The 16,496-nt window shown below is 43.1% G+C and overlaps 2 protein-coding genes across 2 annotated transcripts in view; one reads left to right on the top strand and one right to left on the bottom strand.

Annotated features, from left to right (window-relative positions):
* The window catches only part of lrrc57 (leucine rich repeat containing 57), an 11,672-nt gene extending 3,888 nt beyond the window's left edge, over window positions 1-7,784 (top strand). The window contains exons 2-6 of the mRNA XM_043698334.1: window positions 2,310-2,498; window positions 3,624-3,759; window positions 4,390-4,658; window positions 6,206-6,391; window positions 7,171-7,784. Coding sequence (XP_043554269.1) covers window positions 2,415-2,498; window positions 3,624-3,759; window positions 4,390-4,658; window positions 6,206-6,391; window positions 7,171-7,212 — 717 coding nt within the window. The 5' untranslated portion in view covers window positions 2,310-2,414 and the 3' untranslated portion in view covers window positions 7,213-7,784. The remainder of the gene's footprint in view (window positions 1-2,309; window positions 2,499-3,623; window positions 3,760-4,389; window positions 4,659-6,205; window positions 6,392-7,170) is intronic.
* Window positions 5,989-16,496, bottom strand: part of LOC122553879 (synaptosomal-associated protein 23-like) — a 31,794-nt gene continuing 21,286 nt past the window's right edge. The window contains exons 5-8 of the mRNA XM_043698336.1: window positions 15,664-15,781; window positions 12,381-12,536; window positions 11,842-11,986; window positions 5,989-9,789 (exon numbers count right to left, since the gene is read on the bottom strand). Coding sequence (XP_043554271.1) covers window positions 9,724-9,789; window positions 11,842-11,986; window positions 12,381-12,536; window positions 15,664-15,781 — 485 coding nt within the window. The 3' untranslated portion in view covers window positions 5,989-9,723. The remainder of the gene's footprint in view (window positions 9,790-11,841; window positions 11,987-12,380; window positions 12,537-15,663; window positions 15,782-16,496) is intronic.

The following is a 16,496-nucleotide window of genomic DNA, read 5'->3' as shown; positions in this document are numbered from 1 at the left end:
GCTCGGAAATTGTTTCCGTTAGGCGAGGAGACTAGGACCCGTGGACACAGCCTTAGAATTAGGGGGGGTAAATTCAGAACAGAAATGCGGAGACATTTCTTCAGCCAGAGAGTGGTGGGCCTGTGGAATTCATTGCCACAGAGTGCAGTGGAGGCTGGGATGCTAAATGTCTTCAAGGCAGAAATTGATAAATTCTTGATGTCACAAGGAATTAAGGGCTACGGGAAGAATCCGGGTAAGTGGAGTTGAAATGTCCATCAGCCATGATTGAATGGCGGAGTGGACTCGATGGGCCGAATGGCCTTACTTCCGCTCCTATGTCTTATGGTCTTAGGTTAGGACCCTACTCACTGGAATTTGTAAGGATGAGAGATGATCTCATTGAAACATATAGGATTCTGAAGGTGCTTGACAGGGTAAGTGCTGAGGGCATATTTCCCCCTCATGGAAGAGTTTCGGACCAGAGGGCATTGTTTCAAAATAGAGGGACACCAATTTAAGACTGAGGTGACGAATTTCTTCTGAGGGTTGAGTGTCTTTGGAAATCCTTGCCACAGAGAGCTGTGGAGCAGAGTCCTTGTGAATATGTAAGGCTGAGATTGATAGTTTCATTATCAGTAGAAGAATTGAGGATTCTGGAGAGAATACAAGAAAATAGATGTTAGGAATGTTGCATTTCATGATTCTATTGAATTGATGAACAGGTGCTCGGGACTGAACATCCTGATCCTGTTTTTTTCTGGTCTAATTGTCACTTATCAACCAAGCTTTAACATCATCCAGTTCTTTATGTATAGGCAAGCAGCCTGATTGTTTATCATATATTGCCTCTTCTCATTCTTTCTGTCTAAAGACATTGCTCCAAATTCCATATATCCTCCTATTCCATCAGTTCTTTACTTCCTGCTTGCTATCCCCCTACTTCCCATCTGTTGCTGTTGTTAACGTTGTTTATTGCTACTCTGATGCTACTTTCTCAATAGTACTGTGTCCTGTCTGCCCATTCCCAGGCCATTAATAAATATCAAAAAGAGCAGTGGTACCGACATTATATATCTGAAAATCAGTTTGCTATTGTTTTCTGTCCCTTTGCCAATTTTGTATTATGTTGTAATGGACCTTCTAATCCTATGGACTTCAATTTTCCTATCTAGTTCGTTATTGCTACATTGGTACATCAATTTTCAGGAATAAAGAAAGTCAGATTTTTTTTCTACAGACCTTCGGTGGTCACTATATGTCACAAAGGACCTAGCCAATTAAGTATTTTTGAAGTAGAGTCACTGACGTAGGAATGGTAGCACCCAATTTGCTTACAGCAAACTCCCACAAACAACAATGTGATCATGACATAAAAGCAAATTACTGCGGATGCTGGAATCTGAAACCAAAAGAGAAAGGGTCAGTTAGACTCGAAACGTCAGCTCTTTTCTCTCCTTACAGATGCTGCCAGACCTGCTAAGATTTTTCAGTATTTTCTCTTTTGGAATGTGATCATGACTTTAATTTATTTTGGTGATGCTGATTGAAGAATTGCCAGAACACAGGGAAGAGCTTCCAACTTAACATCTCATCTGTAAGAGGGCACCTCCAACAGTACCACACACCGTCAATGCTACAGTAGGGCCTCATCTTTGATATTTTCCCCCTTTTTAAATCCTTAACTTCTGAAGTGGGATTTGAAACCATAATCATGTGATTCACAGGCAAAAGTGCTACCAAATGAGCTATGGCTGTCAGCGTAACCTTTATCCTTTTGAGTGTATGTTTTAAGCCACCAAATAGAGTGCAAGGACATAGAGAAGAAAGTTTTTGCAGCAATTTATAATATCATGCAAGAATTAGCGTAGTGATATCGGAATACTTCAATTATTCTAATATAGACTGAGATAATTAGAGGGAAGTAGTTGCAAGAAAATGTACAGAAAAACTTGCCTTCATCAGTTTTTCTTTCTATTTGTTCTTGGGAAGCAGCATTGCTGGCTAGACTAGCATTTGTTGCCTTTCCCTAATTGTACTTGACAACAGTTGAATCAATGATAGGGATAATAGACTTGTTGGATCTAGCGTCAAAGATAATTACCATGCCAGACCAGTTAAATAGAGCAGAGTTTAGTGAACCAGCTGTCATTTTTATTGACAATTGGTGATTGTAATACTGTGATCAATTATTGTTGAAAACCCATCTGGTTTCCACTGGAGAGAGATGTGTGATTGTGCCTGAAGATAGTTTTAACAATTAGAACAGGTGGCAGTTACCTGTTGGGTTCAGAGGTCCTTATTTGTTAACTTCAATGCTTTCATTTTAGGTATAATCTGGAGGAATCCTGGGACCTGTATGGAGCAAACGTGGATGTGATTGGAGAGTGGGGAGATAGTGTTTTTTTTTTATTTGGGATTTACACAGTTCTGCCATGGGGAACAGTGCCCTAAAAGCTCATCTGGAAACCGCGCAGAAGACGGGGGTCTTCCAGCTCACAGGGAAAGGCCTGAATGAGGTGAGAATTTGCAGGAATTGGAATGAGTTACAGGGTTTGTCTGCGGATGGTAGGCGAAAGCGATGCTGGCTTTGTGATGTCACAATGAAATAGCTGTGGATAGGATTTGAATCGAGTCATGTCAGTGGGTAGCCTGAGGGGGTGGGGAAGGATGGCAGTGGGATGGGATGGGGATGGGATGGGGATGGGATAGGTGAGGAAAGAGGGGATGAGGGATGGTGGGACAATGGCAAGTGGATATTGGTGGGATGGACAGGGGTGGGCGGTATGATGGGCAATTGTGGAGAGGAGTAATGGGAGGAAAGGGGAGAGCCGGGGGAATGGTCGGAGGATAGGGACGAGAGGAGAGAGAGTGTAGATGGAGGGAGGGAAAGAGAAATGTGTTGCTGGAAAAACACAGCTGGCCAGGCAGCATCCAAGGCCTAGCCTGCTGTGTTTTTCCAGCACCACATTTTTCAACTCTGATACTCCAGTATCTGCAGTCCTCACTTTCTCCCGGAGGGAAGGAGAAACCAGGAATGGATGGAGAGGGGGACTTATGGATGAATAAGGGAAATGGAGAGTACAGGGATAGTGGAGGGAATGTTGTTGGAATGGGTAGTGGGAGCGGATGGTGAGGGGGAGAGTGGGGAGTGAGTTGTAAGTGAATTAGGATGTGGGCCAATGAGGTGGGGAGCGGCCAGAGGTAGGGATGGAATGGGAGGGGTGAGGGAAGGGGTGCAATTGGTGCAAGTGGGAGGACAGAGGTGGGGGGGGTGGGGGCGTTGAATCCAATAGAATGTGGGGTAGGAGCTTGTTCGTGACCAAGAGGATGGAATGCCAGTGAGGTTAGGGTAAATGGTGTATGGAATGAACAGTGGGAATGGATTGGAGTGTTTACTGGATCTGCTGCTAATCACTTTTTTTTAAATGGACATCATTATTAATTGCTTTGTTTAAATGGTTGATTTGATTTGTATTTTGATACTTTTTTTTTCTTGTGAAATACCTATTTCCTGTCCTGATAAATCATATTGTTCTGAATGTGCTTACTAGTCCTGGAGTGAGTGACAAATTAAACTGTGCCCCTTCCTCTGTGCGGATCTGATTTAAAATAACTGATGTTTATATTTTCTCACTATTCAGTTTCCCGTGGACCTACAGAGACTTGCATCGAGTCTGAGGACAATGGACCTGTCAGGGAATAAGATTGAGACCTTGCCCTCGGTCATTGGCCACTTCACAACTTTGAAGAGTTTGAATCTCAACAGTAATAAATTGGGTAAGGCTAATTCAGTGATCAGTTGCACACAGCCCAGTCCAGCCCCACGTTGGATACGGCTCCATTGATACCATGTATATCAGCCTCCGCCACCCACATCCCCACAGCAGGTGGTACCTCTAGCTCACCAGTTTTATTCACCCTGCTTTGTGCATCAACAAACACAACTCTTACTTCCATTTTTCTTTGAATTGCTCCTCTTCCTGAATTTTGTTTCTACTTTTCCTTTCTTTCCCTCTCATTTTTACCCAGATTCTTTTTATCTTTCTGCTCCATTTTCACAGCCTAACAGTTTCCAATGACAATTAAGATAGTCTGTCAGTAAGGAAACTGGTCTTGTTCAGGTGGAACCAGTCCATTCTGTACAAAGTACTTCTGTCCCAGAACTATGTTCCTGTATCCAGTGTTTCCAATCCCAAGAGCCTCAACCCTCCTCTCATACATACCATGTCACCAGCCCCTTTTTCTACAGTACAGACCTTTCCTGCCTTTCAATGGATCCCACTGCACCAGGAATCTGAACCCTTTCCCTCTTGCAACATTTCAGAAAGATTCAGTAGCTTGATTACTCACTAGTTGTTCCACCACTGAACAAATTTTGTTTGGTTACTATGATGTCTTGTCTATCAGCTGTTCTCCCTGAGGATGTGGGAAAACTGAAGAAACTGGAGGCCCTTCACCTGAACAGTAACTCACTGAGACAGCTCCCCTCCAGCTTCGGCCAGCTAGCAGCCCTAAAGACCCTGAATCTATCTGGGAACCAGCTTCGGGAGTTCCCACTGCAGCTGTGCCACCTCCGTCACCTGGATGTGGTGGATCTGTCCAAGAACCGAATCCAGCGTCTGCCGGATGAAGTGGAGCACCTGCAGGCCATTGAACTCAATGTCAACCAGAATCAGGTCTGTCACTACCAACTGCTGCAGCTCAATAAAACAATAGCATTGTACTGGGCCAGGGAGGGACGTGGTCTCTACGTTGTGAATTTTGTGCATTGAGAGTTGTACACTGTGTCCTGTCTGTAGTAGTCATGTGAGGTGAGAAAGAGGTTGGGAGGTAAGGTACATGAGAAGCCAATGGGCAAGTACAGGTGAAAATTTAAAAAACCTAATGAGAAAGTTAGCCTTTCACTCAAAAGGGCTGGATTACAAAGTGGTGGAAGTTATATTATCCTCTTGTTTGACCTCAGCTGACGCACTGCATTCCTTTTTGGATAATGTGTCTCAGAGGGATAGATATTTTTAATCAACTTGTTCAGACATGTTATGACACTCCCTGGAGCAGGTGGGACTTGCACCCGGGCCTTATGCTCCAGAGATGGGCGGCACGGTGGCACAGTGGTTAGCACTGCTGCCTCACAGCGCCAGAGACCCGGGTTCAATTCCCACCTCAGGCGACTGACTGTGTGGAGTTTGCACATTCTCCCCGTGTCTGCGTGGGTTTCCTCCAGGTGCTCCGGTTTCCTCCCACACTCCAAAAATGTGCAGATTAGGTGAATTGGCCGTGCTAAATTGTCTGTAGTGTTAGGTGCAGGGGTAAATGTAGGGGAATGGGTCTGGGTGGGTGCTTCAGCGGGTCGGTGTGGACTTGTTGGGCTGAAGGGCCTGTTTCCACACTGTAATCTAATCTAATCTCAAAATGTGCGTATTGGACAGATTGCAGTGCAGTTTTACCAGAATGATAAGGAGCTAACTGGATTCAATTTTGAGATCAGGCTGCACAGCTTAGGAACGTATTCCTTTTAAGATATGAGGGGTAGGGATAACCAAATTGAGGTATTCTTGCTGACTGCTTCATTTCACCGTGCAGCTATAAAAGAAAATCTACCTCAGAACAAGGGCATGCAACCTTTAGAATTAAACCTAGTCTGTTCAGATCAATCCCCTCAAAGTTGAAAAGGGTGGGGAGACAGGGTTAGGATGAATCTTTCAAAACAGAGATTGATAGATTTTTGTTACACAGGTGCAATTAAGGGTTTCATAACCAAGGTGGATAAATGAGGTTAACACACACATTGGTCAGGATGTAACTGAATGGCAGAACAGAGTCAAGTGTGTGGTGCTGGAAAAGCACAGCATCAGAGGAGCAGGAAAAATCGACATTTTGGGGAAAAGCCCTTCGTCAGGTACTCGCTTTTGCCTGAAGGGCAGAACAGTATACTGTACACTGAGGTGTTGTTGATAATGTTAAAACAGCATTGATCCCCATGAATCAATTAGATAACTCATTAAGTTTCAATATAATTCAATTTATTGTACAAATCCATCAGTACAATTTTTTTTGACAAATTGCTATCTATTTACGTGCACATGCTGATTCAGAATCTCATTTTGAAAGGTAGGTAGAATATATTGCTGAAGAGCACCAGTGCTCTTGAATTTGTCTTCTAAAAACTGCTAGCTTCACAATGATTTGGTTTTAAATTTAAGTAACCATTTCACATTTGTAGATCTCTCAGATTTCATCACACATCGCCCGATGTCCCCGGCTGAAAGTTTTACGGATTGAAGAGAACTGTTTAGAAATCTCTATGATTCCTGTCAGTATCCTGGCTGACTCCCAGATTGCCTTGCTGGCCGTGGAAGGGAATCTTTTTGAAATTAAGAACCTGCGAGATCTGGAGGGCTATGATAAGGTTGGTCGAAGTATATTAAGGGCAACAACATATGCCTCGTTTAATGTGCTACTTTGATAAAGGATCTTAACGGAAACCCAGACATTTCTGTAATAGGTTGTGGAAATCTGAGATTTTAGCACTACAGTTGAAACTATGTTTTTACCCATGCTGTATCTTTTGGCACTAATTCACAAAATACCAGGACAGAAACAGGCTCATCCAGTCTTCACTGGCGTTTTTTTTTTTCATATTAACCATCCAATCTAATACCACTTCTGGAATCTGCCCATACTCCCATCCTGCCGAAAGCCATTTCCTTAGTACCTGGTATAATTCTACTCATTCCCCAAAGCCTTTCACATCAGTCAATCTAAATCTAAAAAGGAATGTGAGCTAAATGGAAAGAAGAGGATTGAAAGGGGAGGGTGTAGTAATTGACATTCCTAATAGTCTGTTCATTTGAATTTCTTGATGTCATAGAGATGTACAGCACGGAAAAAGATCCCTTGGTCCAAATTGTCCATACCAACCAGCTATCCCAACCTAATCTAGTCCCATCTGCCAGCACCCGGGTGACTAAATCCTGCAACATTGATGCAAACTCGACTCCACAGAGTGAAGACTGATGGTTGATTGGGGGTGGGGTGGGGTGGGGTGTAGATGCTCAGTTCTGAGTATGTATTTTGGGGCAGGGTTAGAGAATTGTGATGGTAGACATGATAGAGTTCAGGTGTGGGTTAAGCTACTGAAATAGACAAATGTGAGTGGACTACATTGTCATGTTTTTCTTCCCTCAGTACATGGATCGCTTCACAGCAACAAAGAAGAAATTCTCTTGAAGGTCTGAGCTTCCTCCCTCAACCATAGATGGTGGTAGTAGTAACCTGCAATAGACTATAGTGGGGACGCAACTCCAATTCATTGAAGGAGACAGTGGAAAGGGGCAGTACATGATATGATGCCATGGTCCTCAGCCTTGCCTACATTCCAGTTATTGGTGTTAGTAAAACCGATACTGTCTTTAATCTGTATAATGCATTGTACTCTGTCTTCAAGCTGCTGTAAACATGGACACACAGCCCTGGACAGTCCTGATTTATCCACTACAGACGCACTTTGTACAACAGCACTTTGTATGTAACTTCTGAATTTGGGAGAGGTGCTGAAATTAGGTTTATGCATGGGGATGGTTTCAGTTACCTCAAGCTCACCCTCTGCTTTGAAGTGGTGACTTGCTGGTATATAGAGGCTGCTGTTGGGATCAGATCTGGCACTTCTGCTGCTTAAGCTCAGCATTTAATTCAAGGTGACAGTGCAGCCAGCTAGTCGTGGAATTTAGACTCCAATCCAACCCATCATTTCAAACAGCACTTTGTATATAAAAAAAAATAAAGTATTCTATGTGCAAGTATTTTCTTGAGTTTTTTTACATTAGATTTGAAGGGAACTCAGGTTAGGGGCAGAGTGAGGGTAAATCTTCCTCTGCCGTGCTTGACTATCTAAAAGACAAACTAAAGCATGGGGAAAACGCAGAACCCATAGTTACATTTTAAAAAGGGTAGTGAGAGGGGTAAATAAGAGCTAGAAATTTAGCTGCATCAAAGATAATTCAGAGAGCAAAGAAATTACAAAGGTAACACCAATAATACTCTCCCTGCCATAAATGAGCTCTTTGAACTAAATATTACTTCAGGCCAAAGTTATGTAGACTTAAGAAAATCTAGAAATGGTTGAATGAAGCTTCATCTCACTGCATAAATAACATTTTTTAAAATCAATGCTCTAATCAATAGGTTCAGCGGTCCTTAATCCAATATAACACCAGTTTCACTTCAATCAATGACTTAAGGATTTATTTAGAAAAAGAAACGAGATGTTTTCAGGCACAGTTATGTTTGAGTTAATAATTATTTCTATAAAACATTATTAGTTACAATATTAGAGAAATTAAGTGTGCAATATATTACAGCAAGCCCCAAAGCACTGGAAATAGTCTGTGCAGTCTGACCACTGCTTATTTTCTTTTCTGTACAAGTAGTTGATAGTAAGTAATGACATGAAGCTGAGGGACATTCTCTATTTTTAAAAAAAGGCTTTGTGTAGTGACCCTTGCCCAAAGAGACAGCCAGCTTTGCCCAAGCAACATGAACAAATACAAACATCTACCTCATGGACAGATTATTTCACATTATTTCCCACTTTGAATTCAGTGCCTTTTGGTATCTTCGTAGTCACTGATTTCACTTAAGAATTGATCATCGGATCAGTACCCTGTCCAGACCCTCAACTGAGGCTTAAAGACAGGTTGGTTGTAAATCAGTAACTAGAATCCAGCAGCTGCAGTGCTCCGGGTACTGGATGAGATGGCTGAAGCTGATAGGAAAGCCAAATAACCTGCAGTTTGCAGTTGACAGCAAGACCCAGAATGGGTTGGGGGAGAAGACAGAGATTAACAGGCAGTCAGTGGGGCCTGTGCATTTTGAGTTTTGACAGGAAAACCTATGAGCAGGGTGAATAGGAAGACCAAAACCATGAGGAGAGTTTAGGGTTTGATGGGAAGGTCCAGGGCCTGGTGGTTTGATAGAAAACAGCATTTCTACAGTCACTATCAAGTAGCAGTAGTTGTTCAAATCAAATTTGACTCCCCACCAAAAATCATAATTCTCTCACGGTCAGAGATCCAGCACACTCATCATATCTTAATGCTTCTTCCATCCAGAAAACATTCTGGGGCAAAATTAAAAATACACTTTGCACTGTAGGAACAGCACCATTCTAGATCATATATAATCAAACTACTCATTCTCATCCCTTCAGAGCATGCTCCTCTCTGGTCTTACTTTGGCCAATGCAGTTTTTCTCTGAAAGATCAAACATCAATTTAAGATAACCTGGTGATGTTGAAGTCAAGGGGGAATGGATGAATGAAAGTATAAAGTGGAATTCAAGAAGAGAGAGATCAGTCTCCCAGATATTGCTTATTTGAACTGCCCACAGTTCCCAGTTTTAACCTTTACAGTCATTCCATTGATAGACCCAAAAAAAAAAACAAGCAGATGCTGGAAACGTACAATGATTAAACTGCTGCCAAAAGCCACTTAAACTTGAGGCCACTGTGGTGGAAATCAGTCAGCTGAACGACTCCGGAGTTCAGCTTTGGAGACTGTACATTGATGAAAAACGCCAGGAGTCACTTGGCACCAATTCAGATCTTACACTAATTCAAAAGATTTAACTTGTTTGGAGAAATCAAGATGCAGAAAGGCATAGGAAGGCAGTGACTCCCATAGAAAGGGATACAGACTGGTGAAGCTGTATATTCAAGGTTAAGTCTGGAGTTCAATTCCGTGTTACTTCTGGATGAGTTTGTTTGCTCTCTGGTTGGCTTCATCAATCCGAGCTTTGTTAGCATCAGCCTGTTGAATACACAGACAGACAGTCAGCACTCGCACCTACAATATTTCCCTTCCCACTCCTAATTAATCAAGTCCACACTGACCCTCTGAATAGTATCCCACCCAGACCCATTTCCCCTAACTAATGCACCTAACCTACACATCACTGAACACTATGGGCAATTTAACTTGGCCACTTAACCTAACCTGCATATCTTTGGGACTGTGGGAGACTGTGCAGACAGTCGCCAGAGGCTGGAATCAAACCGGGTCCCCAATGCTGTGAAGCAGCAGCGATAGCCACTGTGCCACCCACACAGAACCAATTTAGTTCAGTTAACAAAAATCTGCGGCTGAAATGCATACCATAACCCAACTCTATCAGGGCAGATGATGACATCGGTAGTCAGTCAGGACATGTCCCATCACGCAGTTCGATTTAGCTACCCTCAATCTGGATTCTAATAACCTTGCCTAACAAAAATCCATAAATCTCAGCTGTGAAATTTTCAACTGAACCTCATCATTTACAGCCTTTTGAATGTTCCAGACTTACATTACCCTTTCTGAAATCACCCTTATGAAGGGCCAAGCTCTAATTTTAATGCCTCTTGGTTTGGTTTCTCACCAGAAAACATGCTTTCATCACCTTCGATATAATTGGATAAACAATCAACAATTCACAATTTTAACCCCTATTGTCCTACTCTGGTGCACTGCATTCCCCAAGGCAGTATATCCTTCCTAAGGCGTCATACCCACAACTGAACCATGGTATGCTTGCCTTCATCGGACAGGGTATTGAGCATAAGAGCTGGCAGGTCATGTTAAAATTGTACAAGACATTGGTTCAGCCGCATTTAGAATATCATGTACAGTTCTGGTCACTAGACTACCAAAAGGGTGTGGACGCTTTGGAGAGGGTGCAGAGAAGGTTTATGAGGATGTTGCCTGGTATTGAAAGTGCTAGCTATGAAGAGAGGTTGAGTAGGTTAGGTTTGTTTTCATTAGAAAAAAGGAGATGAGGGGGAACCTGATTGAGGTTTACAAAATCACGAAGGGTATAGACAGGGTAGATATGGATAAGCTTTTTCCCAGGGTGAAGGATCCAATAATAAAATCACACTTTCAAGGTGAGAGGTGGAAAGTTTAAGGGGGATACACGCAGCAAGTACTTTACGGAGAGGGTGGTGGGTGTCTGGAACGCGTTACTAGCAGAGGTGGTAGAGGCAGGCACGGTAGATTCATTTAAGATGCGTCTGGATAGATGCACGAGTAGGTGGGGAGCAGAGGGATACAGATGCTTAGGAATGGACGACAGGTTTAGACAGTAGATTTGGATCAGCTCAGGCTTGGAAGCCAAAGGGCCTGTTCCTGGGCTGTAAATTTTCTTTGTTTTCTTTGGACTTGTGATACAGTCTAACCAGAGTATAATACAGCATGCAAGTTCTAGCCCTTTGTAATGATATGAATCTTAATCCAATCTAAGCTAGGAGGGGCCATGCCACATTTAAACACATTATGTAATCCGCTGTTATCTTAATGACTTGCACTTTTAGATTGGTGTCCAAATTCTTCAAACACATGAAGCCCCGTGAGCAGGCATTAGCTGTATTTAAAAACTCAAGCTATTCACCCAAAACGTTAAAACAATGCTGCCTCTGTAACAAGAGATTACATTACATTACATTAGATTACATTTGTGGGCGGCACGATGGCACAGTGGTTAGCACTGCTACCTCACAGCACCTGAGACCCGGGTTCAATTCCCACCTTAGGCGACCGACTGTGTGGAGTTTGCACGTTCTCCCCGTATCTGCGTGGGTTTCCTCCGGGTGCTCCGGTTTCCTCCCACAGTCCAAAGATGTGCAGGTCAGGTGAATTGGCCATGCTAAATTGCCCATAGTGTTAGGTAAGGGGTAAATGTAGGGGTATGGGTGAGTTGCGCTTCAGCGGGTCGGTGTGGACTTGTTGGGCCGAAGGGCCTGTTTCCACGCTGTAATGTAATGTAATGTAATGTAATTTCAGAAGCCTCAGCAGTTGAGAGAAGGAGGTTGAAAACACAGCAAGTACCTTTCCAGAAATGGAGTCAATCTTTTTGTTCTGGGCATCTATTTCGTTGCCCATGTCAATTGCCATGTTTTTCAGATTTCCAATGATACTGCCCACTTGCTGCAGATTTTCTTCCATTTCATCCTCTCGAGAGTCATTGGTTATCCTAAAACAGACCCAAAATTGTCAGGTTATTTCAAAGTGAAATTTGGTGTGGTGAATGCTTCTCTAACATCTTCTGCTCTTTGTTATTGAAGCAAAAGCACCAGTGAGTCTCGAGTAAACAGGGGCTATGTGGGAGAATCATTAGGAATTAGGTGGATTCTCCACTTTGGATGGGTGCAAAGGTCATTCAAAGAGAGTGAAAGATGGAGAGGACACACCTGTTCTCCTTTAGGATCAGGGATGGAAAGGTCATGCTGCCCCTTACAAATCAAGCTGTTCAGTGGCTGGGGATTAGTGGTGAAAGGACATTTGCTGATCCCAACGTGACAAGTGACACGCGCAGCCAGCCGCCTATGCCCTGAATCTGGACAATGATGCAGCCCGATCCCTTCTACCTGGCAATGTAGCCTTCTCCTTCACCGCCCCTCCTGGCCATCTCATGGTGATTCTGCATGTTGCCTGGCTGATTGGAGACAACTTTGCCTGTGTTCCCATCAGCATCACTACCCCAGGCTTTCTTGTAAGCATCCCCCATCTCGAAGTTCTTCACCCTGAGAGAGACAGACAGAAATGTAACAATTAATTTTGAAGGATTCATTCTGTGTTGGAGAGGGGTTTGGTCTCTGTAATTGTCCAATTGGAGTGGGGGCACAAAAAGAGGTGGAAGGATGTAAGTGTGTATTTTATTGGCTAGAAAGCCCTTTGGGACACTGGGGTTGTGAACTGCAGTGTGTAAAAGACTTCTCTTCAATGCTGACTTGAATCTCTTCATTTGCTCTCCTGCAATAGTCTGCACTGCAATCTGGACTTCATTCCAAACCTGGCAAGCAGGTTTATACAATGAATCGTGGGACAATCCAGACTATTTAGAGATGGCTGGTTAACAAATTAGGGGAGATTGTGCTGATTGTTCACAGATTAGAGAGTTGTTTAGAAGACATCAAATACGAATTGGAGATCTGGTGATGTGCAGAGAGATGCATCAGGGGTATGCAACTGGGAAACGATCTAGGATGAGCAAAGATTGTAGGGTGAGGTTTGGTGTAAATAAAAATATTTCTGGAGGTCGGGGACGGGGATGGGTTAGTCAGCGTTGGGGCTGGTTTGATATTTTGTCCAATGATGTGGAAGAGTAAAGGCCAATGAGTGCAGGGTTATCATGGGAACGAGCAACAAACTAAAGTTCACCTCTCAACCTTTGACATGTCATGGACTTTGTCTCTCATCTGCCTTAGTCGTATTTAGTCCATTTTGGATTTTGATAGTATTGAATCAGTCTGGTGCTTACATTGAAGGAGATGTGAAAGCCATCACATCTACTGGAGAAGTCTGCAAGGATTATGACTGCTGTTCCTGTCCTTAGTCTAAATCTCTTAGTGTGTTAACTATTTTTTCTGATATTTTCTTCAATTACCCATTTACACAAAGAATGTCTTCATGTTGTTTTTGACTATTCAACACACTGCTCATTCCCAATTCCTTGTCTGTTTCCACGTTTGATTCGTGTTTCCAATATTTCTCATATTAATTCCCTCCATCTTTTTCCTTACACATTTTGATTTGAGTCTATAATGCAGGCTGATGCATCAGTACAGTAATAAAGGGTTTTCTGCACCATTGCAGGTCTTTCAAATGAGAGGTCGTTGCCACAATTATTGACTAGAAGAAAAGGCAATAGTATTTGTGCAATGATTACGGGATGTTCTGAGGAACGGTCATTCTACCTGAAACATTAACTCTATTTTCTCTCCACAGCTGCTGCCAGACCTGTTGAGCTTTTCCAGCAATTTCTACTTCAATTTTCCAGCACTGCCAACTTCAGCAGTTGTGACAGTTTTCAATTCTCCTTCTTTCACACATCTTTTGACACTATTTCAAAACTGAGCAGGGGAATCTTTCCTTGTTCTGGGGCCAGTACTTATCCCTCAATTAACAGCACGAAGAACTGACCATTTGGTCATTATCACGTTGCATTTGGGAAGCGTTTTACTGTGAACATTTGGCCTCCAACAGTGACTGCACTACAAAAGTTATTTATTGAAAATGAAACACTTGGTGACATTGAGGTTGAGACAGACAATGCAAGTTATTTACTCTAATGGCACAGAATTGCAAGACTTCCACAATTACACAGACACACAACAGGCTCATGCAGCATGCGGTTAAATGTAGCACCTACTCAAACGTGGACACGGTCCCCAAAACGGCTGATTTTCTCCATGCCAGATTCCACGATGTACATCACTGATTGGCTCCCATTTTCCACTCAGGTTTATATTAAGGTTAATCTTCAATGAATGAAGCATAGGGAGGGAGATATAGGGTTTCGGGGTAGGGGGCAAATGAGAGAGAGAGAAAGAGAGGCACGAGAAAGAGAGAGAGAGAAAGAGCAAGAAAATGAACTCAAAAGATCAGTCATTTAGGTAGAGCAGTGTCACTGAGGAGCCCAGCATTACAGAAAACAGCCTGGACCACTCCTCCCGAGCTGCTCATTGGAATTAGGATCCTACCAGACAAAGTTTGATTGATTAACCAGTTAATGGATAGTGTAGCAGAAGTGTTGAACTTATTGTGATCATTAGAATTGATTGTTTTAGTTAGCCGAATTAAGAAAGGAGTTAGTTTGTCATATAGCAGGCCTAAGTACTCAAACAGACGTCATGCCAAATGTTCATGTTAATTACAGCTGCTCTTCCAAAGACAATGTTGATGAGATCATGTGGTTTTAAGGTAAAATTCTGTACAGCTCACATTTGCACAAGATTTACATACATGTTCAGCTTGAGGCAAATCTACTGGCAGCTCCCAGCACCAATGTGTACTGTGACAATGACTGAGACTAAGGGAAGAACTGACAACCAACAACAGAACCAGCTACGCTGGCAGCTACTGAACATTTTGAATACAAAGTAAAGTTCCCTTTACATTGTCCCAAAATTGGTACCTGTGTGAAACAGCCACAGCCCTCAAAAATTCTTAAGTCAATTTCTGTCTCTTCACTTTAACATCAGAAACGTAACTATAATTCTATGACTTTATGACAGTGACTGGAGAAAAAAAAAATGCAGATGCTGGAATCCAAAAGTAGACAAGCAGGAGGCTGGGAGAGCATAGCAAGCCAGGTAGCATCAGGAGGTGGAGAAGTCTGAGAAATCCAGAACATTGACTTCTCCACCTCCTGATGCTACTTGGCTTGCTGTGCTCTTCCAGCCTTCTGCTCGTCTACTTTCTGGACTGAAGTCTCTGCATTCTTTAAATACATGACATACTGCCAGCCACTGCTTAGATATTATCTGAGTCAGAGGATTAAGAATCCCATTCCAGAGACCTGAGCATATAACCTAGGCTAACTTCCAACATGGTACGAGAGTGCTGCACTGCCAGAGATATTCAATTGAGACCCTCTTGAGCCAATGCATATGATTATATTGAGGAAGAGGAGGCGACTTCAGTCTAGCCACTATTGCTCAACCAACATCAGTAAAACAGATGTTCCAATTATTATCTCTATTTGTGGGAGCTGGCTATGCACTAACTGGTTACATTTCCTATATTCTGATAAGTCTACAACTTTGTAATGTCCCAAGGCCGTAAAAAACATGATACAAGTGCTTAGTTTTGGTTGGGAACTGGTGGTCAGCTGGAAGCCATTCTCTGACCAATCCCAGCAATACCTACCTACTGCAAGGACACACACACAGGCCACAGCACTTGGTGAGGTCAGTCAGGTTTTTCTCCGCCTCCTTCATATCCTGGTTGATCTGGTCCAGCCCTTCATCGATGCGCCTCAGTTGTTCTAAACAAAAACAGCACATGGTCGCAACATCAGCTGTTCTGTGGGCTCTCTGCAGTCCTCCCAGCTGCCCTAGCCACTCCAAGCTAACCCCCTGAAGCTTCAGAATGACCCCATGTGCAATGAAGAAACCTCTGCTGGAACAGTCCAGAGTTTCCTTCCTCCTGGTGACTTCATCCACACACACAAATGCTTCACCTGTGCAGAAATACCAAGCAGCCCTGTCAAGCAGGCAAAGTCTGCTTCCAAGTTTGAGAACCCGTGGCAGAGATCAGGTTCACTCCACATGGGAATCATCATGTGGACACATGTGACATGGTAAGTAACAACTAATCCCTTCTCCCTCGGCTGTTGATCTGCCTAGGACAAGAGGAGGGAGATTTGATTCAGATGGACAAAACTATGAGGGGCCTAACTGCAGTTAACGGGACTTACCTTCGCAGAAAGGTCAGGAGTGAGGGGAAAAGTGATTTGTAGTAAGTGTACAGGGGTGATGAGGAAATATTTTTGCCCAGACAAAGGAAAGGGTCTGGAACTCACTGCCTGCAGAGACAGTAAAGGCAGAAACCCTTAACTCATTTAACAGGCACCTGGACCTGCATCTTAAGTGCTGGAACCTGAAAAGCTACAAACCAAATGCTGGAAAGTGGAATTATGTTGAGTGGTTTGTTTCTCAGCCTGTGTGCACACAATGAGCTAAACTGCCTCGTTTTAATAT

This window comes from Chiloscyllium plagiosum, chromosome 10, assembly GCF_004010195.1.
Source record: "Chiloscyllium plagiosum isolate BGI_BamShark_2017 chromosome 10, ASM401019v2, whole genome shotgun sequence".
Classification (NCBI taxonomy): Eukaryota; Metazoa; Chordata; class Chondrichthyes; order Orectolobiformes; family Hemiscylliidae; genus Chiloscyllium; species Chiloscyllium plagiosum.
The sequence above is the reverse complement of the archived record's forward strand: the minus strand, read 5'-3'. Positions and strand labels throughout refer to the sequence as shown.